Below are 26,456 nucleotides of genomic sequence, written 5' to 3' on the forward strand. Positions count from 1 at the left end.
ACTTGTTTGGGGGGAGGGGAGTAAAATAAATATTAAAGAGGTGAAATTCTGATCCCTTTAAATCTACGAGAGATCTATCATTGATTTTAACAGGAGTTGGACTCTGCTGAAGGTTAAAATATACTGTCTCGGCACACACGCGCACACACACAGATATAAGCTTTTTTGTGCATAATTTTGTATCTGAAATAAGAAAGCCAATGTGCAAGCATTAAGTGTGATTTTTGCGAATACTGTTATTCATTTTCCCTTGCCTCCAACTAATTCCTAATGAGTCTTCATACTCAAAAGAGCATTAGTGGCGGCTCTATATATATAAAAAGGGATTATATTATGAGCATAAACACCCTGCTGTTCATTTTGCGCGGGGGGGGGGGGGAGCCTCACACTGACCCACAGAAACAAAGTTTGCAAAGGTAATAAGATATGCACCTTCCTGGGTGGCAGAGAAATGTACAACAGAGAATGCATTTATCTCAGTATGCTATGCATTTGGTCATCTGTTATTTTTTCATTAGAGCCCTTTTGTAGCCGTTTCGAAGACCTGATGGAAATGCAGTGATATTTCCCCTCTACCAGTAGCTTCAGATGAGGCTGATTTCAGGAACTATGTGCAGATCTGCAGTTCCTTCTTATTATCACACATGCCTCTGAATTAGGATGAAATCAGTTTGAAAGGCACTTGTCAGAAAAAAAAATAGTTTACAAATGTATAATTATGGAGCACTTAATTTTTTTGGGGGGTGGGGGAGCTGATATTAGAGAAAGTTGAGTATGGATAGCATGCAGGCAGTGGCAATAATTCATAAAGATGGTCTACAACTAAGAGTTCCATCTGCTAAAGTCATGACCTACAGATGAAATGAACTGGAAGTCCATTAATGATAGGAAATGGCTAATTGCAGTCGCAACCTCAAATATCTATTACTCACTCTGAATCCTTTCAAATATGGAAAGAAAAGATACTCTTCAAATGAAAGACTGGCTTGATTCAAAGAATAACTCAGCTGGGCTGAATATGTGAATGTCTATGAGACTTTTGCAAATGTATCCTTGCTAGTTTAACGATATTAAGCCTAGGCACTAATTGGGACAGTGTGGAATAAACGCTCTTCTGTTACAGGGCATATGAAGATCATGTTAACTGTAGCAATGCAGTGATTAACAGTGTATCAAATGGTGACTCCCCCAAAGAGAATTAATTTCCAATATTGCTTTCGGGACCCCTTGCCATTTGCCAGAGATGCACTAATTGCACCTATCTTGCTGCATTTTATTGTATTTTTTTTTTGTTGTTTTGTAGTTTTTATTGAGTGAGCAGCTCAGAGAAAAAAAATGTGATACATGGCAGCCTGAAAATAATGTGTACACACACACACACACACACACACACACACACACACACACACTGGCCTGAACAAATGCAAGGTAATGGATTTAGGGCAATAGCCTATTTCAGGAAGGGCATGTTGTGGGTCTGCAATGAAGTCCATGCAACTGCCAAGGCTTCATAACGGGGAGTAAGGAAAGGGAATGTAGAAGGAGTGCTGAAAAGAAAAGATTTGCACATCGGCTGTGATTTCAAAAGGCTGAACCAGAATTGGATTTTAAGAGAGCATCTGGCTGCAAAAATATTTAAAAGTCATTTCAACCCTGTTCATCCAAATGCCTTTCAAAAGCATTTCCTCCACTATGGAAACTTCCCAATTGCTGGTTTTTCGTTTTGCTTTGTTTTGGGTCATCCTATCCTAAAGCGGGGTGCCTGCTAAAAAGAAAAGGGAGGCTACTCAAACTAGATAATAAAGTCTCTAGGGAGACTAGTTGCGCCTCAGCGCTGCAGTGCTTCTTTCAAATGCCCCGGAGAGGAGATGGGAAGAGCGAAAACTGCACTGGGCCAGTTCTTGGTACCACCACCAGGAGGTGCCAAAACTCAAAACATGGCTATTCCTTTCTTCCCGTTTAGGTGCCCAGGTGCTCATTTAACCCCCTTCCTAAGTTCACATTGAAAAAAGATCACTCCCTCTCTGTCCAACAGGTGCACTTCGTCTGGTCTGTACAGCTCCAGCTTAGAGAGCCTGATGGCTGAGTGATGACATGCCTGCGGCGAGCCCCGACTCATGTCTAACAGAAGGAGAGCAGATGTAGAGACAAACATTCCAGTCTAATGGGCTAATTTCGCATGGACTTGTAGCACAGTCTAATTGGAATTAGCGTCATTTCAAAGGTTGAAGAGAAGAGGAAACCGGAGTTGTCTTTTTTTCTGTTTGCAAATTGAAATGGTTAAATTGTTTTCTTTTAAATTAGGCAAGTGGAACAGCAAGCCTATTTTGAAGTAGCCTCACTTACTATTTTAACATCCCATTCAATTTATAAACCCCATCCATTTGGGTTCTGAGCGTGCAGACATGCTTATGGAATGCCACGGCTGAGATGAACTTCCCCCCTGAATTTTCAGAAGGGAAATAACTGTACAAGTGCGGAGACAAGCGTCTAAGTTGCTTCATGTGTCATGCATGCATTTATTTCTGTGTGGAATTTGAAAACACACTATACTACTTATCGCATTAAAAGAATATACAGTGGTACCTTAGGTTACATACGCTTCAGGTTACATATGCTTCAGGTTACAGACTCTGCTAACCCAGAAATAGTACCTCGGGTTAAGAACTTTGCTTCAAGATGAGAAGAGAAATCGTGCTCCGGGGGCACGGCGGCAGCAGGAGGCCCCACTAGCTAAAGTGGTGCTTCAGGTTAAGAACAGTTTCAGGTTAAGAACGGACCTCCGGAACGAATTAAGTACTTAACCCTGTTTAGGGAAGTTTTTAATATTTAATGCTGTATTGTTTTTAACACTTGATTGGAAGCCGCCCAGAGTGGCTGGGGAAACTCAGCCAGATGGGCGGGGTATAAATAATAAATTATTATTATTATTATTATATAACCCGAGGCATCACTGTATATCTGAACATATCTCTGATTAGAAAAAAAAAAGCTGTTGGGAGCCATAATCCGTTAGCTATGTTATTTGCAATGATTGTGTCAGCAATATGTGAGGGAGGGTGAGAATGCCCTGAATGGCGCTCATGGCATCCTCAGATCTGTGAGGGTATTTCACAAGCATATCCTTGGTGCCCTGCAGCTAAATGGAACAGCACAAAGGGAAGGTGCAAGAGGAAAGCCACAGCAACAACACACCCCCAGAAGTCCTTTGCACTCAACTTAAAACAAAGAACAGCCAGTGGATCAAGTTAAGTTTCTCTTCTCGTTCTACAGGTAAGGCTAGTGCAGGAAAGTCTTTGCTAAGTCAGAACAGTGGACTGGGTTGTAGCAGTCAGTGGGAATAATAATAATAATTTATTATTTATACCCCGCCCAGCCAAAACCCAGCCAAATGGGCAGGGTATAAATAATAAATTATTTTTATTCTTATTATAAATATATCATCTCCTAGCATCCAATCACATCCAAACACTCTGGGATAAAACCAAAATTAGATGTCATGTAGAATTTACAATAAGATCAAGTAGCAGCTGGTGGTTTGAGGGAGTGAGGTGAAGCTGTCTTTCCAGTGTCACTGCAAGTTACATGGGAGCTGCTGCAGGGGGCCAGGAAGGTCATAGCCATGCAGATACACTGATGGAGTGCTGGATTGGCTCCACCAGGGCATCAACACAGTCCCAGCCTCACCGCTGCCCTGCTCCATCTCGGTGCCTTCAAGGTAAGCTACAAGTGAGCCCCACCACACTAGCTGCAACAGATAAGGGGTTAATGCTCATTAAATTCCTAGCATTAGCGGCATACTCTCCTAAAAATTCTGATGCAGTGCTTGCCACTCGCACAACAGCAATTTGAAATTCTTCTAGGAGCTTGTAAAAATGGGGAGGTTATACCAGGATGCGTAACTTTTACCCATGTCATCTGTGGATATTATCCAGGTTAGCTTTTCTAAGGATTAGGCTTTGAACAAGATTCTATGCTCATCTTGGTATCTGCTCTCGAAAAGTCAACTCATATTGATGGAATTTACCCCCCGTTTTTGCACACACAATGTTGCATTAACTATTCATTGCGTTCATAGATTCAGGCTATGATTTTCGTGTATTCCTTCCACGTTCAGGAGCAAGGGGGGAATCCCCAGTGTAACCAGCTATGCTGAAGTAAGAGAAAATCCATACCCTATAAAACCTAACCATGAAAGCAAATCACACCATCTGCAAATACTGGAGAAATCTGCTAGCATCACCACATGTTCTGATTACGCCTAAAATATATGCATGCATGTGAGGGAGTGTATATCCTGCATTCTCATTCATTTCAATCTCTTTCTCATTAGGCCTCATCTGTCAACCTCATTTTGGGGGAAGGAAGAACACAATTAAAACTATGAGCCACCATTTAAAAATAATTCTTATGATCATCCTGGCTGTGAGTCCTGGAAGACCTGTTGCCAGCCTTGCAGGCCTTTATCCACCTGGACTGGGAGGTGGGGCTCTGACAGAGGCTGAAACTGCTGAACAGAGTCTTGGGTTGGGACATTGGTTAGTAGGGGTTTCTGAGGGGGGGGTTTCTGTTTTATTTTTTAATCTTTATTTTAGATCTTAATTTGATTTATGTGGAAATTATTTAATTTGGTTGTGTACTTTTTGATGTTTTATTTATTGCTTATGAATTGACCGCTTTTGTTATGTTGATAATTATGAACTTATTATTGGTCTTAACTATGGAAACATGGCATACAAATAAAATTATGTGTATGTTTGTATGTGCGCATAAGTTGAACAATACATTCAATACAAAAATAGATTGTGCATTTCTTATATTGCACACTTACTTGGGATATTATACTTTTGAATTTAGTGGAGTTTATCCCCAAGTAGATATGTATAGGATGGTGCCGTTAGATATGGAAACATAAGTAGATACTGCCACTTCATCATAGTTCAAGGTTTTGGGCTTCTATAAAGTGCTGACTTGCTTTTAGGTATCATTGTGGACCAAACTAGACAAAAGCATTAAAGAGGCCTCTGACTGATGGCAATTGGGGATTTCTCCCCAAAGCAAATACTAGCTTCAGAGGAGGGATTTTCTTCAAGACTCCAGGAGTCAGCAGGGAAGGATTAAAAAAAAAACCCTCTCCATGCTGGCTCAGATGCTGTTAGTTATCAGCCTCCAGGTGATGTTATTTGTGTGTGTGTGTGTTTATATAAAAAAAGAAACCAAAACAAAGCAACCCACCTCACCCTGCATTTTAGATGCAAATATACATTTAACCTCATGGGCAGTTTGCCCTTCAAGTCATTAGTTATTGCAATGAACAAGTTGGGCCTTGTAGCATGTGCATCTTTGAAAACAGTTCTTTCTGTTATGTACTTTTATTGTCACATTTAGGTTGTGAATCTGCTAGCACCGAGTTTGCACAATTTCTGTTGACTTTTGTGAAGAGGTAGTTAAGTGAAATTCTACAATACTTGACTCTAACATGCACATTTTAATTCCACAGTTCAAGTTCACAATTTGAGGAAAATATAATAATGGGGGTAAGGACCATTTGCACTCCTCTTCAAGCAGCAAAATGATTATCCACACACTCCACAATCTGGCTGCAGAGTCTCTCTCCTTCCTTTTCCGCAGGGAGAGTCTGGCCAGAGTGTTTGAAGAGGGGCTAGAAGTTTGAACCCTTCGGTCAGACATGTCCATTTCTATGCAGAAAGAATTATTTTTATATTGAGGTGCAGTCCATCATGTGACCACCACTCCACCATAGCAGCGGTATGAAGTTGTGTAACTCAGACAGTTTTGCCACTGTGAACTAGGTCTTTTTTTTTAAGGAAACTCCGTGAGAAAACAGACATTCTGAAACAGTCTACAGATGGCTCATAAGGTTAAAATCATTTTAGACATCTAATATATTAGGTGTATCATGGTTCATCAAATTCCTATTAATCCACTACAAGTTGTCTTCTTAAAATACCTCAGTATTCAGAAAAATGTCTCAGCCTAGAAGAAGCCTGATGATGATAATAAGTCTGTCTAAACTTCAGGAGGAGGAAAAATAGAAAAGTCCTTTCTAGTCAGCCATGGTTTAGAAAGTCCAGTGCTTTTCTTATTATGGACAATATTTTCTGTCAGATGGAAGAAAGTCAGGATAATACTTTCTAACGCCTTTCTAGAATGTTGGCAGCCCTTTTAATGTATATGCGGACCATATACTACACCCTTTAAATATAGATCCATTTATACCCATTACACTCAAAATAAAAATGTTAGCCTTCCTATTCCTGTTCAATTTCATCCACTCCTATTAATTTATTTTACTTTTATACACCATATTTGCTGTAGTAATACATCTACTAATTAGTAACATGAGTTTGTGTATACTGCTTAAGTACAGTAAGAGGTGACAATCCTGTTTTCAATTTACATATGTTTAGCAGTCTTAAATATGAAAACATTTTTTGGCACAGGGTATGTTACTTACTGTTTCCTTTTGCAGAATGCACTGCCTTATTTGTTCTTATTGCTTTACAACAATCTGTTAAAATAAATGGTACAAAAGGGTAGCTAGCTAGATCGACCTAACTACCGAGAACCTATGGCCCAAACCTGCATAATTATCAAGTCTGCAATCCGACCTTAAGGCACTTCTTTACCTCATATATGTTAATAAATGTGGAACATTCTCAAAATACCATTTGCATGGAAGATAAGAACAGCTTGTTTCAGATGTAACATCAAACCATGGTTTGGAGTTATATAAACAAACTTTGGGTTCCCAGAAAACTAATGTTTGCCAAAATACCTGAAGTGGACAAACCATGATTTGCACAAACCAAAAGTGGAATTAAAAACACATTTTGATTGTGATTTTTAGTTCAGTTTGCAGGCAAGCTATGGTTCACGCAAACCAAAACCCAGTTTGGGTATGGCCAATTATTACTTACCACAATAGAGGAAGTCAGTGAGGGCACATGAGATATGGAAAAGAGACACCTAAGCTCAGGGCTTATTCAAGTCATAGTTTGGCGTAACTTCCAGCCTGAGTCACTATACTAATGTCATGCTTGCAAAGACAGCAAAAACTTGCTAAGGGGGAACCAGATATACGTACTTGGTGCTTTAGTCCATTCTGGTTTCAAACAATTCATAAGATTTAGAGGGTCCACATTAATCTGTGATGTCAACATGCTTCATAACCAATGGTGAATGTGTGTGAAGAAAGGATGGCAGAGCTTGTCAAGGCAGGTATGTGGAAAGCTACTGCCTGGACATTTCCATGATCTTCATGTGGGCACATGAATTGGCACAACCCATGTGGGCACAACCCTCAGTGTTTTAATAGTACAACCCTTGCCCCCATTGGACATTAAGTCCGGCAATCAGTCTTCTCTCACCCGGGCTGGCTTACTGCTTTCAGCTGAGTTATGCAGAACCCACATCCCATGAGCATTCTGAGATGTCCTCTCACAGGGCAGCGTCTGCTTAACCAAATAAATTACTTGAACAGAAGCAACATGACAAATGCACTAGATTCTGCTCTAAGGAGGGGTCCTTGTGTTTATATATCCCCTACATCCTTAGAGAAGAGCAGCTGCTCCTTGCACTGCTGAATCTCATCTTTCATTTACTTTTCCAACACTTGTTTTGTCTTTCTCCAGTTTCCTTTTCATCTCTCTCTCTCTCCTCCTCCTCCTCCTTCAGTCACAGTTCTCTTGTTTCCACTCATTTCATTCCCATCAGTTCCCAGATGTCTCTTCTCTCGGTTCCCACCTTAGCCTGCTATCCCAATTGCCCCCCTTTCACATGTGTATATCAAACGAGTACTCAGATGTGTTTGTGTGCAAACACTTAAAGAATGAGAAAGTACACGTTCTACTTAGCTTAGGGCAGATAAACTACATGAATAGAGAGGCAAAGGAAAAAACTTCATGAGGTAAGGTAAGATGCCATTGTTAAAAAAAAGACTTGACAAACATGTTGGCATTTACAGTTCTTTACATGTCCTGCTGAGCTATTTTACTGTTCAAAATAGTGTCTCGGCCAAGAAAGTTGTTTAACCTAACACACTAGTGGGATTATGTAAAATTTATGTACCACTCAAGTAACTGAAACCCGTGCTAAAATTGAATTAAACACTGGGAATTTCTTAATAGCAGATAACTAATAAAACTTGCAACTTAAACTACAACTTGATTCAAACTACAGCTAAATATGACATCAGGCTAGCAAATCAGAGTGGTAAAAAACTAACTGGTAAAAACAGAAGGATGTCCATGTTAAATAGGGTGTCAAGAAACCCTTATGTCTTTCATTCTAGATCTCCTTGCTCCGTATTTATCCCTTGTATATCGGCTGCGAAGTTTCGCATAATTATAACCTGTCCTTGTGGAATTCTGCACCTATTTGATAATGGTAAAAGTTTGAGGCTTAACAGTATTAGTCCCGTTTACAACTTCTACTTGGCAAGAGAGAGCTATCGCTATTCATCAATCACTTCCACATTTTGTCAGAGAAAAACCAGCTTTATCCTCTCAATTTTGATTAGAACTGGCCGCTGCAGTCACACATAACTACAGATGGGTGGAAATGAAATATTGAAGTGCTTATTGCGTATCTCGGCTGGGTTTCCCCTCTTGTCAGCCAAAATTCTGGTGTGCTGGTGTTAAGCCACAGTCTGCATGCTGCCTCGCAGGCACAAACCCGAAGTTGGTGCTCTGTCATTCAGTTGACGCATGTGGCAGAATGTTCAGGTGATCGTTTTGAAAGCAGAATGCCAAAGAAGAAAAAGAAGCAGCCAACTACATGCCCAGGAGCCAGTTATTAAAAGAGTCATAGTGTCCCAAGGCAGTTTGTGTGTCACTTTTTCTCACTGGGCTAGATCCAGACTAAGTTAGGTACGATAGGTCTCATACTATCCTGCTCTTCTGGTTTTCTTGTATGGAATTGATCTTGGTAATTTCAACTGTTTTTTTAAATGCATTGTATGAACATTTTTGTAAGTCACTTTGAGTTTGTTTTATAACGACAAGGGAGCATAAGTGTGAATAGCGAGCCGTGGCTCAAGTCTTATTCGTTTCAACTGATAAATGAGGCAGAAATCTTGTATCCTCTTACTTCGGCATGTGCCCCATTGATCTCAATGGGACACAAGTCTGAGTAGACATGTATAGGGTTGCACTGCCAGTGAAACTAATTTAGTCTGGATCCAAACTATTGTTTCCTCCAATAGACAATAAGCAAATAGCCACATGCTCAAGGTCAAAGTTCAAACCCACAGGAGCTCAAATCAGCAAGTAAAACAGTGGGGTTTGTAGCCTATAAACCAGGGGTGGCTAACCTGGGTCCTCCAGATGTTAATGGATTCCAACTCGTATCAGCTCCATCCAGCTGATACGAGTTGGAATCCATTAACATGGAGGCCTACAACACCTAGCCATGCCAACTATAAACCATCTTCAGCACTTGGATGGGCACCCTCTGAACTGCCAAACAGAGGATCCCTGTGGTACATTTGCCAGTACATAATGGCATGTTGTGTGCAAAAGGGTCAGCCCATTGAAAGCGTAGAAGCCTTGCGCTGGACATGGACAGGAGCCATTTGCCTTGAATTTCAAAGCACAAATTTAATGGAGTCATCCTCATCTGCTCCCTATGTGTTGCTGGACTACAGCTCTCATCAGCTCCAGTCAGCCAAGCTCAGTAGTGATAATGGACACCAAAAACATCTAGACAATGCCAGGTTGCGGAAGGCTGAGTTAATGCTTGGAGGGAGCCTCTTTTGTCAGTGCTCAGACCTCAGTGAGGTAAATATTTAGGGCAGATCACTAACAGACAGTGAAGAAAGGAACACAACTGCCATTCCTTGACTTCACATACCCTGTCTTCCGTAACCTTTCTAATACGAATGCAGGTCCAGTTTAATCCAACTTCCTGTGACAGTTTATATTAAAAAGCAATGTTTCTTTTGTGCACTGTAGTCCCGAACCTCAGCATCTGTGCAATTACTCTTCCTAGTTGCTTAGTAACAGCATCCTTACACTTTGGTCTCATTACATGCGAAGTCCGTTTTTGCAGCATTTGGAGCTATTCCAAACAGAAATCCCTAGCAGTCAATTCCTAAGAAGTTCAACACCTTTTTTTTGTCTTATGTCATGGTTGAGATGGCACCCTTTTACATGCGGCATTGCTCCTTTCGCGACAGAATGCACATGGAGTGATAAGTCTCGTCTTCTCACACTCAGTATAAATGAAGCTTCTATTCCATATGCATCCAAACTAAGACAAAATTGTTCCAGTCTGCTCAGATCACAGCCTCCATTCAAAGATTCTACCGTAAGAATAAATATGCAGTTACTTGTGTTTCTTTTCCCATAAATATTCAACTGGCAGCAGAAGAACCAGTGATACAGAGGCACAAAGGCCTTGCATTTTTGAGAAAAACACCGGAATCACTCCAGCGATGCCATACAAAGTTCTGATAGGATTCCAGTCGCCTTAGTATACATCTGAGGACCCACTTTTAAATTTTTGCCATATATTTGTATGGTGGCAGTACTGTTGCTGTGTCCCAATAATAGGCCCCAATCCATGAGCTGAAGTTCAAGGCCTTAAATTATATGATACTAAGAAGCATTGCAACAGCTTGTGATTAACTTGGGACTGCTAACTGAAATGTCTGGTGGTAGAACTGCAATCATTCCCTGCTCTTTCTGAGTTACTACTGAGGAGCTTAAAAGATGGGAGACAGCAAATGGGTGGGAAATTGAAGGCTGATCTTCAAATTATAGGAGGGGTGAAAGTTAGAGGGAAATCAAATCTCTTCCATACGTCTCTTTAACCCTGTATCACAGAAACAGGGAACTTGTGATCCTCCATGATTTTGGACTCCAACACCCATCAGCTCCAGTCCATAGCTATCAACTTACAGATTTAAAAATAAGGGACCAGCAGCCTTGAAAATAAGGGATCAGCAGCCGAAATAAGGGACCTGCAGCCTCACCTGTTCCAGGCACTCCAGTCTTCCTGACTTCCTGCAGTCTGGTCAAACTCATGCTGGTAGCTTCGAGAACACTGTCCAACCAACTTTGCAACCAGAGGTTCAACTGAATAGAATCTGAATCACATGCACCACAAGGCCTATGCAGCCTCAACTTAAGATGGCTCCCCGGCCTGGCTTTGTAGTGCAAAGTTTGCAGCAGCACGTGCAACAAAATGGCGCCCAGCATTCAAAAACCCCCTCAGCTTGCATTAACTAGCCACACACACACAGCCTCCCCCCTCCCTCCCCCAGCCAAGCAAGACAGTTGGAGCCTCCCTCTTCCCTGGCCGGCAGGGAGGGAGGGAGAGGAGCTGCTTCCTTTGAAATTTAAGGGACATCATTTCAGGGACATTTAAGGGACATCCATCAATAAGGGACAGCAGCGGGACATGGTGCTGGAATAAGGGACTGTCCCTCCAAATAAGGGACGCTTGACAGCTATGCTCCAGTCAGCATAGTCTATGGTCAGAGATGATGGGACTTGCAGTGCAACAACATCTGGAGGGCCACAGTTTCCTCGTCATTATTAGCATATTAAAAGAAAAGGGGATGAACAATCTAGTAAAGAAGGCAGGCAGCTTCTTTGAAGACAGCTTCAAAGACAGCAAAGAGTCTTGTGACACCTTAAAAACAAATTTATTATGAGACAAGCTTTCATGTGCAATAAATTCGTTAGTCTGTAATATGCCTTTGTTGTTTTTGCTACAACAGCCTAACAAAGCTAACCCCTTTCAAAATTATTACAGTAGGGCTGTACACACACTAAACCTATAGAGCACATTTGAATCACATTCCTTCCCTCAAAGATTTCTGGGTGGAATTGTAACTCTTTGAGGGGTAATCTACGGTACCCATAATTATTTGAGGGGGGAAAGGTACTTCAAATGTGTTTTGAAGGTATGGTGAATACACAGGCTAAGAAAGGTGTTATTCTACCACTTTCGTGTTCTCTTTTGATGCTACTAGGTGTGAGTTTTTATTCATATTTAGCCAACTGCAACACACCCATGCATATATGCCACCAGAAAGGAAATGTCTCATAAACCCTGAGATAATGTCTCATAAGTAGAAACCACTCTCAGTGCTCTGACACAAACAGATGAACAGGGCAAGAACCTGACTCTCTGCCTAGCAACTATTTCCATTCTTACACACACAGTTATTTTGTGTCACTGATTGATTGGGGGGCAGGGGGACATTTTCAAAGCTGAGTGAATCTAGCCTTAGGGATTTTTTTGTAAATCAGAAATGGGTAATGCGCTTAGGTGACAAAGATCTAAATGTAAATTCAGTGTGTCTCTGAATAAACTATCAAGCGTTTATTTCAATAGGAAATTTGTATTTGGTAGTTTATTCACTGTAAAACTGAAGGAAATATGAGAGTGGAGAAGAGAATGAAGGGGAAGAAGGCAGCTATTTGGGAGGGGGTGATAGGAATTTTGAGGTCTTAGATATAGTAATGTTCATAAGTGTACCAACCAAGCACATACATAGATCAGCAGAGGAAGGCCAACCTGGAACCATTTTGATTCCTAAACTGACCAAATGTTTTCTCTGCAAGGTCAAAATGGGAAACCTCCCCATTGTCTTTTCCTTCACAAATCCTGTCTTATGGGTATGTCTGTGTTTGAACAGGGTGTGAGCCTGTGACCTGGCCCAGGAACTAAGTATTTATCACTACAAAAGAATGGCCAGGCTACCCAGGCAATCCAATCAAGTAACCTGCCAGACAGGAGATAAACAAGGACAGGAGAAAAAACAACATTCAAATGTTCTGTTTTAGACCGCCTTTTCTGTGATGTAGGTGTGATGTATCTGGGGGGTGGTCTTAGGTTACACCCCTTCTGTGATGTATGTATGATGTTTCTGGGGGTGGTCTTGATCTACAGGATGGGAATTTCAAAAGTCTTTATAAGGCCTTGCATGCCATTTTTCTGGGTCTCTCCTCCGGGTGAGGGGAGCACCCTGTTGCAACAGATCAATAAAGATCAAGCTTACTAGCTGCTCTGCTTCTCAACATTCTCTGGTTGGCCTCTGTTATTCTCTCCTAGCAATAGGGAACCTATGTTAGGACTCTATATGGGCTCGTGGATACCCCATAAGGGAAAAGGGCAATTTTTGTTTACAACAGGGTGGAGTTAAAGAAGGGCGCATAATGTCATGAAGTATTAATTCTATGGCTCTGTACACATTAGCAGTTTAAAATTCTGTGAGGTTATTTCTCCATTCTGCATTTCAAGTCACCATATTTGTTTGTGGGTAAGTGTTTTGCGAATTCATCCTGAATTCATCCATGCACTGTGGTTATATGTCTTCCTGTTTATCCTATACTTTTTAGCGCATTTCTCCACCATTTTTCTAACTCTAAATTGTCCTTTTAAAAAACTGCATGTCTTGCGCAAGAACATCTTGATCTACTTTGATTGCAGAAACCCACATTTCTGTTATGTAATTGAATCCTGCAAAATACTGACATTCAGGAGGCGAAGTGACGAATGTTCATATATAGACAGTCAACTTGCTCACATGATTCATAATACGGTTTTGAAAATCAAACATTTGGAGAGAAATATGAAATCCCTCTTCTCAACTACCTGGACAAACAATTGTGATGTATCCATGTTCTCCTTTCCAAAGGGAATGGAAGGCAGTCAAGACCAGAAGAAGCAAAAGAACAATCCTGCTACAGAAACCAATGAAAACAGGGAGGAATATTTTCACCGATGAGCAATTTATAAAAGGACCCCTGACCGTTAGGTCCAGTCGTGACCAACTCTGGGTTTGCGGCACTCATCTCGCTTTACTGGCCAAGGGAGCCGGCGTACAGCTTCCGGGTCATGTGGCCAGCATGACTAAGCCGCTTCTGGCGAACCAGAGCAGCACACGGAAACGCCGTTTATCTTCCCACCGGAGCTGTACCTATTTATCTACTTGCACTTTGATGTGCTTTTGAATCTGAATAGGTTGGCAGGAGCAGGGACCGAGCAACGGGAGCTCACCCCGTCGCGGGGATTCGAACCACCAACCTTCTGATCGGCAAGTCCTAGGCTCTGTGGTTTAACCCACAGCGCCACCCGTGTCCGGTATTAAAATGTTTCAATCAGTGACTGCTAACTACTGCTACTGCTGCCACCAATACCTTTCAGATAGTTTTTAAGAGTCCCTCTGGACAAAAGTCACTACAATTACCGAAATAGCTGGAAACAATCATTATTATTAAATAATGCTGCTTAGAAACAACTGTTTGCATCCATGAGATTGTGAAAGCTAGCCTGTAGCTTTGATATGTAGATTTCACAGATGACTTTAGTCTCAGGAATCAAGCAAGACCATTCAACTTACTTTCTTGGCATCTCTCTGGAAAAAAAAATCCTTTATGAAATATGCATATGAAATAGGTCCTTTCCCTGATACCTAGTACGGCAGTTGCTGTAAAACACTAGGGTGTGACATTCATTGTGTTTCATTATCACTCGACTTGGCTCTACTATCTGAAATGTCATTTGGGGTTTATTAACATGTGGGGTTTGAAATAACAAGAAATATCTGTGTCTTAAGTATGACAAACCAATTTCTTTCCTGGTTATTCTTTACGGTGTATTTGGTTGGTTTTTAAAAATAAAATAAAATAAAGGTTCACATATTAAAACATATTTCATTAGAACTTAACTTCTCCTTGAAGAAAAGTGTGCCATTCCTGTGAACACGGTGAGAGCCCTATCCATTCAAAAACCCAGGCAAGGCAGCAATATCATCACTGTTTGAAATGCCCACTTTTCCACTTTATGAACATGTACGATATGAAATAACCCCTCAACAATACAGACGAACATTCATGAATCCCTTCTGAATGTAATCTGAGTGTCAGACAGCCAGCACAGTGGCCCCCATGCTCTTTGACATGGCACCATGTAACCATATCCATTGTGCAAAACTGCAGGTTCTTCTGGAGATAGGGAATATCTTGACAGCCCAGAATAATTATAAGTGTCTTTATATGCAAATCAGAGCGAAGAAGCTGAACAAAGAGAATCGTTCACAAAAGAGTAAAGAAAAAGGAGGTAAAAAGAGAAGGCAGAATGGAATCATTTAGGAAATGTGTTCATTTTCATCAGGTTTTTTTATTACTTTTGTAGAAAGGATGTAAATTTAGTGCTGGAGCAAAAACCCAGGAGAAGGGAAGTTTTCAGTACTATCACAAAACAGGCAAATACCCTTATCAATGTCTGCATGCTGTTCTTGTATTGTTAGGGAACCTCCTCTAGGAATATATATTTTCTTGCAAGTCCATTCAAGTCCTTGACTTCTCTGCTGGTGCTTTTCTTTCTCTCTCTTTTAAAAAAGATTAATATTACTTTCAGATGAATTGAAAGGTAGGGATGATGAAGATGTCCTGAAAAAGATTGTGCAGACCATGATCTCCACGGAGACTCTGATGACACCATTGCTTGAAGACACAATATAATGAGACCAGGAGTTGCCATCACGAGACCCGATACAAACCAAGCCTAGAGACTTAAGTGTGACTCTCAAAATCTTCTTATGGAATAGTCAGAAAATGATGATGTCTTTTGCATTTCATCCCCCTGCAGCCTCATACATATCGTTTCCAGGAAACCTCACTGCTCACTTTCCTCTTCTCTGTTATGGTTGCCATACAGGCGAAACTCGGAAAATTAGAATATCGTGGAAAAGTTCGTTTATTTCAGTAATTCAACTTCAAAGGTGAAACTAATATATGAGATAGACTCATGACATGCAAAGCGAGATAGGTTGGTGAAAGCTGCTTTAATCACTCACTGAGTAATAAGGGGAAAAACAAAAATTCAGCTTATTTCCGTTAAGATCACGCCTCCACCTTAGGTGAGCCTCTCTTCCATCTGTTGAAGCACTGGTTTACCACACTGCTTCTGATGCTCATATTGTTTGGGCATTGTAGGAAACAGGATGCTAAATAGATCTAGATAGAGCCAGCACAGCTTTTATAAAAGCCTGATAATCCTATTTAGTGTCCATACAGTGCCTGCCTGGTTTGCTAGGATACGTTGGTTTAGTGGTACTTCAGATAACCTTTTGATTTGTTGTTGTTGTTTAGTTGTTTAGTCGTGTCTGACTCTTTGTGACCCCATGGACCAGAGCACGCCAGGCACTCCTGTCTCCTGCAGTTTGGTCAAACTCATGCTGGTAGCTTCGAGAACACTGTCCAACCATCTCGTCCTCTGTCGTCCCCTTCTCCTTGTGCCCGCCATATTCCCCAACATCAGGGTCTTTTCCAGGGAATCTTCTCTTCTCATGAGGTGCCCAAAGTATTGGAGCCTCAGCTTCAGGATCTGTCTTTCCAGTGAGCACTCAGGGCTGATTTCCTTCAGAATGGATCGGTTTGATCTTCTTGCAATCCATGGGACTCTCAAGAGTCTCCTCCAGCACCATAATTCAAAAGCATCAATTCTTCAGCGATCAGCCTTCTTTATGGTCCAGCTCTCACTTCTATACATCACTACTGGGAAAACCATAGCTTTAACTATACAGACCTTTGTTGGCAAGGTGATGTCTCTGCTTTTTAAGATGCTGTGAGCTATATGCTTGACTTGCTGTGAAGATGTTTTCTTGAAGACAAGGAAGTGCTTTGCTCCTGTAATTCCCCCCCCCCCCCATTTCAACTTCCTCCCAAGATTCTGTGATTGAGAACAAGTGTTGTGCTTTTTAAGGACTAAAGCTCTGAGCAGCTTTCACTTGCACCTACTCCTAGGTCTCTGCTTCCTTTTAGTTCTCCAGCAAGAACTGCAAAATGGCACATTCTTTCTGCACTTGCTGTTCATGGAAAGTACTGCTGCCGGCATCTCTACAGCTATTACTGATTCCATTTCACTATATACTTTCTCATCACAGCAACAATTCTAGCATAAAGCTGTAAGACAGAAGCACTAGGCAATCCACGGATCTGAGTATACTGTTACACAGAATCTAGGATGGGATAACTAAGCTTGGGGAGAGCAGGTGCTGAAGGTTTGAGGTTAGCAACAATATGCCCTGTATATGACAAACTACAAAGAGTTGAACAGCTGACTCTGAATGATCCTGTTTCACAGATAATTTGCGGACATGAGTGTGTCAGTGACCTTATAATGGTTTCGCCTCTGACTTGTTCTTAAGGCATAAGAGCAGAGCAGAGCTATATTCCATTATAATAATGAGGCTACTCAGGCTTTAGATATATGGCCACCTTAACAGATTCAAATGCTGTGCCCTAACCAGGAGATGTCTCTGACACAACCATGCCATGAATCCCTTCAGAAATAGGAACTGTAGCCCCAACATGTGGTCCACATTACACAGTATTTGTAGGCCACAGATAATAATTTACCCTGCAGTTATTTGAACATAAAGCCTGCATGTTTGTTACAAGGATCTTTCAAACTCTGACTTGAAGCGGCAGCTCTCTCGCCTTGTCTTCCTTGTTTCTGTCCTTTACTTTCCTCCCCTTTCCTTTCAGGCAGACTCATTTTCTGCCCACCCTCTGAAAAATACTCTCAGTTCACCTACTATGATATTTTCTTATTGGCCTCTGTACCAGAGAACTGGAAATAAGCCAATGTAACATTGATATTTTTGAAAGGATGATGGATGGGGAGCAGGTAAAGATCCTAGAAAGTACAGGTTAGCTAGGTTAATGATTGTTTTGGGTAAACTGGTAGAAAACATTACTAGAGATAAAATTGTCAAGCATATGGAAGAAGTCTTGCTGAAGAAGAAAGATAAGCCCTGTCTCATTAACGTTTTGAAGTTCTTTGAAAATATGAGTGTCAATGAGCATGAGAATAAGAGCGAACTATGAGATGTTGTGGGCTAGAGTTCAAAAAAAGCTTTTGACCATGTCAGCCACTAAGATTGGCTCCTGAATTAACACAGCTGTAAAGGGATAAGAGGGAAAGTCCTCTTATGGAACAGTAATTGGTAAAGAACAGGAAGCAGAGAGTAGGGATAAATGGATAGTTCTCACAATGAAGAGATACAAGAATATGAATTGGGACTCACAGATTTCTTCTTGTTCATGAATGGCCTAGAGTTAAGGGTGAGGAGCGAGGTGGCCAATTTTGGTGAAAAACAAAGGAGGGATTGCAAAGAGCTCCCAAAGTATCTCTCCAAAATGGATAAATGGGAAACAGCATGCAATTCAACATAAATAAGTGTAAAATGATGCACACTAGGGCAAAAAAAGTTCCAATTTCTTATGAGTTGGCACTGACTGACAAGGAAAGAGATCCAGGTACATGATGGTTGTGAAAAGGGCAAATTCCATTCTAGGAAGCATTAGGAAAAGGATCAAAATGAAAAATGCCAATATTGTAATGCCTTTACATGAATCCATGTTGTGTAACTACACTTGGAAAACTTTGCGATTGTTCGGATCGCAGCTTGGATATAGTGGAGCTGGAAAATGGTGCAGAAAATGGAAACTGCAATGACCAAGGGGCTGGAGCAACTCCTCTACAAGCAAAAATTGCGACATTGGGGACCTTCCCCCCCCTTTTATTAGTTTAGACAAATTCATGGTAGGGTAGGGTTATCAATGGCTACTAGTCACGATAGCTATATGCTACCTCTCAGTTGCTGGGATACTGGGTAAGAGATAGCTGATGCTTCTATGTGCTGGCATATGGTTGGCCACTGTGGGAAATATGATGCTGGACTAGGCAAGTCTGATCCATCAGGACTCTTCTTATGTGTTTCTCTAAATTGCTTGAGCATGTGGCATAGACCAGGTGCATCTGATTCTTCCCTTTCAGCTTTCTTCTTGATCTAGTGATTGACTGATTGGTTAGATTTATAAATCTGCCCTCCACCAAAAGGTCTGAACTGGTATACACAGTGCCTTTTTTTCTAAAAAAATGTTTAGGGGTATTCTCGTTTTCCTACTCATACTGAAACACTGCCCCTCCATGAGGCCAAACTTAGATTCACAAAATGTTTAGGGGTATGCATCCCCCCAGAAAAAACACTGGGTATACATATATCATAAAACTCACACAAGAACATTTTGCACAAATATCTCATGAAGCAAACATTAAAATAGCATAATAAACCAAACTCAACTAGCATAGCTCATCCATAAACCAAGCAATCCCATTACAGTGTATGTTAGCAACACAGAAACGACCCCTTTCGACGTGCCTTCTTGAGGGTTTGCAGTCAAATTTATGTCCATTTCATTCCACTCAGTGCTATTTTTCTAGAAAAAGAGGTGATGGAGCGCCTCCCTGGTGGGCAATGATGCTCACCTAAGAGGTGCTGGAACTGAGGTCCCATGAGTTCCGAATGGGGGAAAAAGCCATGGTTCTGCTAAACACAAAACCCTATGACCTTTCTCAGGCTAATGCTGCTTCCTGTGATAATATCTCTTCTCCAATCTCTGCTTTATCTGGCTCTTTTGTACCCTTTTGTAGGATCTCAGGAGACTGTCTTACACTGCATGAGATCACTGGTCCATCTACGTCAGGTCTGTCTACACAGACTGCCAGAAGCAATCTGGGGTTTCAGGCAGGGGTCTCCCCCAGTCCCCCTTAGAGATGCCAGAATTTGAACCACTGAGCATGGTTCTTCAGTAGATACTGTACTTTTGAATTGTAACTGTACCTATTTGTAAAGAAACAGTTTTAATGAGTTAATTACTTGAGAATAAGAACATTATTAAGTGGTAGCAGGCATTTGTGCTCACTGAAGTGATAGCAAGTTCAGCCTTAAGACATATACAGAAGATCTTACTTTTGGATATAAAATAATTAGGTAGTTCTGAATTCATAATAATTAATGCAGTTAAATTCTGATCTCATGGTCGTTAGAATCACCACTCCATCAAATGGTGGATCAAAAGGATGGAGAAGACACATCCTTTTATTGTTCTTGAACTTCCCTGACCATGTGCAGGGCAATATTATGAGTCCATGCATGGGGTGATTTCATAGAATCATAGAATTGTAGCATTGGGATGATCTGAATGTTATGATTTTAATAATGTATCTTTAGATATCCTGGCAATATCTCCGTATGGAGGTGTCAAAAATATCTGAAGGACTGGACAGATGCCACTTTTATGATGCCGTACTTTTACCTGCTTTTATAAGTTGCATTGAGCTGGTTTTATTGTAGCATTGCTTTACTACTTTTGTCGTAATTTGTCCTGGGATCACATGATGAAGAGAAGCTAGAATTTCTCTTCTTAAATAAACAAACAAATGCATAAAACGAGCTTTCCTTTCCTTTCTTTTTTTGGCCACAGTAAGTAGCTGGACAGCCAGTAGCAACTGCGAGTTCATGTGAGGATTAAGGGTTTGATTTTTCATTTTTGTTTACTCTGGCACTCTGGCAGCAAAGTAGACCTTAGTTTTCCTTGATAAGCAAACTTGTTTGGCTGTAATTCAGGCAATCTGTTGAGCTGCTGCAGACAAATCTGCTTGTTACTTCAGTATATGTACAGGCCTTTCAGCCCACCTCCGTACCAAAAGATGAAAATGGGACTGGAAACAATTGTTAAAGGAGAGAAGCATGTCCTCCTTTTCAAGCATCTCTTTCCCCTCCCTTCACCACAAACAATATGGGGACAGGGATATTTAGCACTGGAAGACTTCTGACTCCAGAGATAAGCACTCATCTTCCTACCACCGTGAGGTAGAGGCCCAAGGCTGAGGCCAGTGTGAACGTCTGCTCATTTGTTTGTTTGTTTCACAATTATATCCCACCTTTCTTCTGTCTTGGAACCCAGGGCAATGTTCTCCCATCAGGCACTGACCAGACCCAGAGTTGCTTAGCTTTAGCAAAGCTGCATTAGCTGCCTTCAGACCGTACCATTAAGCCATATTCTTAGCTGTGCACTGCAGTGCTGAGATGGTAGCACAGATAGCACTGTATTTTTTGCTCTATAAGACGCACCAGACCACAAGACGCACCTAGTTTTTGGAGGAGGAAAACAAGAAAAAAAATATTCTGAATCCCAGAAGCCAGTGAACTGCGCAGTGATCCCTCTCACTGTTCTGGCTTCTGGGATAGCTGCGCAGCCTCTTCAGGGGAGTGGAATGAAGGCTAGAAGCTAGAAGAGCGAGAGGGATCGCTGCGCAGCGATCCCTCTCACTGTTGTGGCTTCTGGGATAGCTGCGCAGCCTGCATTCGCTCCATAAGACACACACACATTTCCCCTTACTTTTTAGGAGGGAAAAAGTGTGTCTTGTAGAGCAAAAAATACGGTATATGAGTACCCATTATCTGCTTCACTTGCTAGAGGATTCTTCAAAGGAGACATGATGAACAGGAGGAACAGACAAGAAGAATTTAACTACATTGTTGAGAGCCAGTGTGGTGCAGTGGCTAGTGTGTCAGACTAGGACCTGGGAGAGCAGGGTTCAAATCCCCACTTAGCTATGAAGCTAACTGGGTGACCTTGGTCCAGTCACAGTGTCTCAGCCTAGCATAACTCACAGGACGGCTGTGGGGTTTGAATTAGAAGGGAGAGAACCATGTACATAATCTTGAGCTCATTGGAGAAAAGGTGAGGTATAAATGAAATAAATAAAGTAAGAGGTGTGGAGGGAGAGGAGACTGTTATGAAAAACAGAAAATGACATTTCCGAAGTGGTCTGAGGGGAGCTGCCTTGTGCTGAGGGTGGCTTGTTGTTTGCAGGGACAATTTCGGCCTTACATTTTCATGTTTTCAAGACAAGAGAGGGCTCCAGACCTATACGAGATAATTTTACCAATGTAATGAGTGAGATCAGGGGGAATGCATGGGAAAATGAGGATCACAAAAGATCATTACTCGTCTCTCAGCCTTGAGGTGAATTATAACTAATCCCTCTGAAGACCTATGGTGTCAGGGAGGGATTTAAAGGATTCTGAGAGATTCTGAAAAGGAGGCAAAAAAAGATGGGGGGGGGGCTTCCAGTATTTCAAAATCAATATGAAAATAGTTGAAATTATGAGCATCTGCCAATCATCTGTTTAGTAAAAGTTCATATAAATCACTGCTGAAAAACAGCAGCTTTTTCTGGGGATGCAGGAGAATAGAAGCTTTCCCTTCCATAGTTACAGCTGTGTTTTCCAGGAACAATTAGGCTGTTGCCTGCTGTTTGTCTTCCATGGGACAGTTCCTATGCCCCTGGTTCCTCTCTTCATATTCACAAACAGCCACAACTACTGGGTTATTCAGCTCACTGTTGTTTATTAGGGGTGAGGTGTCACATTATTTCCCCACTGAATACCCTTCCTGCAGTTCCTTGTTGGGCCAGTATTCGGCCATAGGCCAAGGTCTCACCCTGTAGCCAGCCAGCCCTTATAGTTCCTATATCTTCTCCGTATAGTTTTTCCCTTATGGGGCTTTGGCTCAACTGGAAATGCACACAGCAACATCCCCCACCCCACCCCCTCTTCCCTTCCTCCTCCATTATAAGGAACTCTGAAGTTCCATTGCCAATATCTATGTCTCAACTCTGTTGTTTCTTATCTGTCTTCTTCTTCTTCTTCTTCTTCTTCTTCTTCTTCTTCTTCTTCTTCTTATTATTATTATTATTATTATTATTATTATTTATACCCCGCCCATCTGGCTGAGTTTCCCCAGCCACTCTGGGCAGCTTCCAATCAAGTGTTAAAAACAATACAGCATTAAATATTAAAAACTTCCCTAAACAGGGCTGCCTTCAGATGTCTCTTAAAGATAAGATAGCTGCTTATTTCCTTCACATCTGAAGGGAGGGCGTTCCACAGGGTGGGCGCCACTACCGAGAAGGCCCTCTGTCTGATTCCCTGTAACCTTACTTCTCGCAGTGAGGGAACCGGCAGAAGGCCCTCGGTGCTGGATCTCAGTGTCCGGGCTAAACGATGGGGGTGGAGACACTCCTTCAGGTATACAGGACAGAGGCCGTTTAGGGCTTTAAAGGTCAGCACCAACACTTTGAATTGTGCTCGGAAACGTACTGGGAGCCAATGCAGATCTCTCAGGACCGGTGTTATGTGGTCCTGGTGGCCGCTCCCAGTACCAGTCTAGCTGCCGCATTCTGGATTATTAGGCCCTATTGTAGGGCAGGGTGGAGTCTGCCCATCCGTGAGGTGAGGCAGCTGCCTCAGGTGGCGGCAGATGCTGCCTCCTCTGCTGCCACTTGCAGCTGCCACCTCCATGCCCAGCTGCTGCCCCCTTTGCTACCGCCTCCTCAGAGGCAGCCACAGTGGGGCTTGCATGCACCTGCAGGAGACAGGCAAAATGTCCTGGGCCAGCCCAGCAGCAGAGAAGAGAAATGGTGTGTCTAGTCTGACTGCAGGGTTGTCTCCAAGCCATTCCCCACCAGCAATCCCTGCTGAGCAGGGCTATCTGTGGTTCTGCATCCATGCAGAAGGGAAGCAACACAGGGCAGTGGGGCAGTCCTTGGAAAACCTTCACTGAAACATCTGAACTGGCCCCTAGTGTGTGCCCAACACAGGAGGAGGTCTGTGGGTGGGGAAGTTACATTTGGACGTGGTGATGGACCACAGGGAAGAGAGAGAGAAAATGGTTGTTTGCTTTTACCTGTAGCTCTTGGAGGCAATTAGAAATAGCTGCAAACTTGTGTGAGTGCATGAAACAGATTTCTGAAGGAAAGGGGGATACTTCCATGTAAAGAAATGTTCTTGCAAAAGTTTGTTACAACAAACCCTAAAATTTCAGGTCAATTATTGAACACTTATGATGACTATACAACCATGTTTACATGATTCTTTAAATAAATAAAATAAAAAATAAAATTTTATGTATACCCCGCCCTTCCTGGTTCAGGGCAGCTAACAACAAATTTAAAGCACTTAATTGTAAAAGCAGCATAAAATACAGTATAAAAACATGAATAACAATAAAATTCAAAGTTCAGAAATCAATTTAGGGGAAATCCATCTAATAAGCATTAGATAATCACCAGGACTGGCTAGCTGAATTAGTCCTACTTGGGCCAGCGAGGAGGCCAGGGGCGAATTAGCTGTGGGGTCTCACAGCAGGTAATCTTCATAAAAGGGGAGGGGGAGGGAAGAGAAGGGAAACAGAAGATCAGGCTGAATTCAAATTAATGGCCAGGCGGAAGAGCTCTGTCTTACAGGCCCAACGGAAAGAGGTTAAATCCTGAAGGGCCCTAGTCTCATGGGACAGAGCATTCTACCAGGTCGGAGCCATCACTGAAAAGGCCCTGGCCCTGGTGGAGGATAGTCTGACATGTTTTATACACCACTGAAGATACTGAGAAATGCTATAAAGATATAAATCACACACTATAGTATGTGGGCAGTATCTGAAGAGAATACATTTCTTTTTCAAGGAAACAAATAAATTAACACACCTGCAGGGAAGAATTCATTCATTTTCTTCTTGTAAATTTTGTAGTCAACCTCCAAAAATACACAAAAAATGACACGATCCATCTGTAAGGGGAGAAGAAAAGCCAAAGGTTTATTAAGCAAGGTGGTTTCTGGACTCTAGTCCGAGCTGTAATGAAGGGTGAGCTTATTGGCAGATAGCCTGGTATGTCAATCCACAAGTTCCTCCCACTCCTACTGGTATGTCTTCTGCTATCGTGAACACATGCAAGCAAGGCCATTATTTCCAGCAGCAGAAATGAAGCCAGGGACTATTTGTTGGTGATGTGATGACTCTATGCATGTTACAGGAAATGACCATTTGGAAATGACCACCTGTGCATATGTTAGAGCGTCTCTCTCTCTCTCTCTCTCTCTCTCTCTCTCTCTCTCTCTCTCTCTCTCTCTCTTTCTAGCACACCTGCAGAAACTGGGTTTGGAGGGGGGAGGGAGAACATGCCAAAAACAGCTTTGGTGTTGCAAGTGAACTTGCATCTGCTGTATAGATCACAGACACTTTAAGGGTTTGGAACTAAGGTATGAATCAAGAGTTCCCAGTTTGACACTTGTCTCTCCCATGAAATCACTATGTAGCCTTAGGCAAGCCACTATTTTCGTCTTCCTCTCCCTCTCCCCCCCCCCCTCTCTCTTTCAGCTTCAGTTCCCCTCCTGCCACCTGCATATGGGTAAGAATACTACTAACCTTACAGGGTTGTTGTGAGAATTGTAATTAGAAAATGTTATAATGAACATTTGAAAGCACTATAGATTACTGTTGATAGATTGTACCCTGCTCCAAGGAGCAGTGTACAATGGAAACAGCAAAAAGCAAAAGGCAATGTAAAACAATAGAAGACAACACAGAATACCTAGGAGAGTTCAAAAGCCCACCAAAAGGAGAATTTTTGACTGCTCTCCTAAACATAAGCATTGCTGAGGCATGGATTGCAAGCTAAGTGGGTAAGGTCACCACTGCCCAAGGCCCTTACAATACTAAACAAATAGACAAACACAGGACTGCATGTGTAAAATTAGTTCTGTGCTGTGTCCTTTGTTAACAGCCAGCTGCTTACGCAACTTGGCCTTGAGCCTGATACAAGCAAGACCAGGATATTTTGACTATGCAGCAATCTAACATTTGGCAGATGACTCATAAGACGGACATCTGCCAGGTATACAATAGAGTAAATGGGTTAAAACAAAGAACCCCATCATTCAGTCCCACCAAAAACAAAGCAAAAAGTGTTTCTGCGGGAATGTTTACTGCTTTTGAAAGACTTCTCAAAAGCTTTTAGTCCATCGTTATATTTATAGAAACCTACCTACTCTTAATCTAGAAGTGCTTATGCAAAAACAAAGAGAACAGCACAAGCCAGCCAGATGGCAGGCAGCGAGCACGGTAAATAAAACAGTTCATACAGAATTTTTAAAAAGTCAAATAAAGCTAGCCATGTAAAAGCCGCAAACAGTACACAACTACCGGTTCTTAACATGGATTGCTGGCAGGCGGCTTTCGAATTAAAAAAGAGAGGTTTTATCCAAAGAATTCATTTTAAAAAGAAAAACAAAAGTGCTCTACATCTCTCCAACCCATCATAAGTGCTGACACCGTTGAGACAGACTAAGGATTCAACAGCTCAAGAGGGCTGGTTAACACTTCAGAGCTGCCATCTTCTGTGGCTTCCTGGAGAGGAAGTAGGCGAATGACAAACAATTCACCACATAACCACCTTGTGGAGCATTCTGCTACTCACCAGGCTTCTCGATACTTGGCAACGTGCTTGTTCTACTAGAAATTCATAGTACATAGCAATTGGTTACTAGGAACCTGAAGTCAATGATTTGGCTGGCGAGTTCAAATCAGCATATGAAACTACTTAGCTGTCCCCCATCTTCAGTGTGGTCTCTTTGGCTAACAGCCCTTCTTGCTTATCCACCCCATTCATTAAAATTGTCAGCGGTACAACTTCTGCCAAAACAGGGGGCAGCAGATTGTAAGCACTTTTGTGTTATTTGCACACCGATGACACACACTGCAGCTGTCTGCTGAAGCTGGTCCACT

At 41.9% G+C, this 26,456-nt stretch overlaps 1 protein-coding gene across 2 annotated transcripts in view; it reads right to left on the minus strand.

Annotated features, from left to right (window-relative positions):
• The window catches only part of MACROD2 (mono-ADP ribosylhydrolase 2), a 974,476-nt gene that overhangs the window by 118,611 nt on the left and 829,409 nt on the right, over positions 1-26,456 (minus strand). For both annotated transcript variants that reach the window (XM_053380605.1, XM_053380604.1), the window contains exon 9: positions 24,379-24,460. In XM_053380605.1, coding sequence (XP_053236580.1) covers positions 24,379-24,460 — 82 coding nt within the window. The remainder of the gene's footprint in view (positions 1-24,378; positions 24,461-26,456) is intronic.

This window comes from Podarcis raffonei, chromosome 3 (genome assembly GCF_027172205.1).
Source record: "Podarcis raffonei isolate rPodRaf1 chromosome 3, rPodRaf1.pri, whole genome shotgun sequence".
NCBI lineage: Eukaryota > Metazoa > Chordata > Lepidosauria > Squamata > Lacertidae > Podarcis > Podarcis raffonei.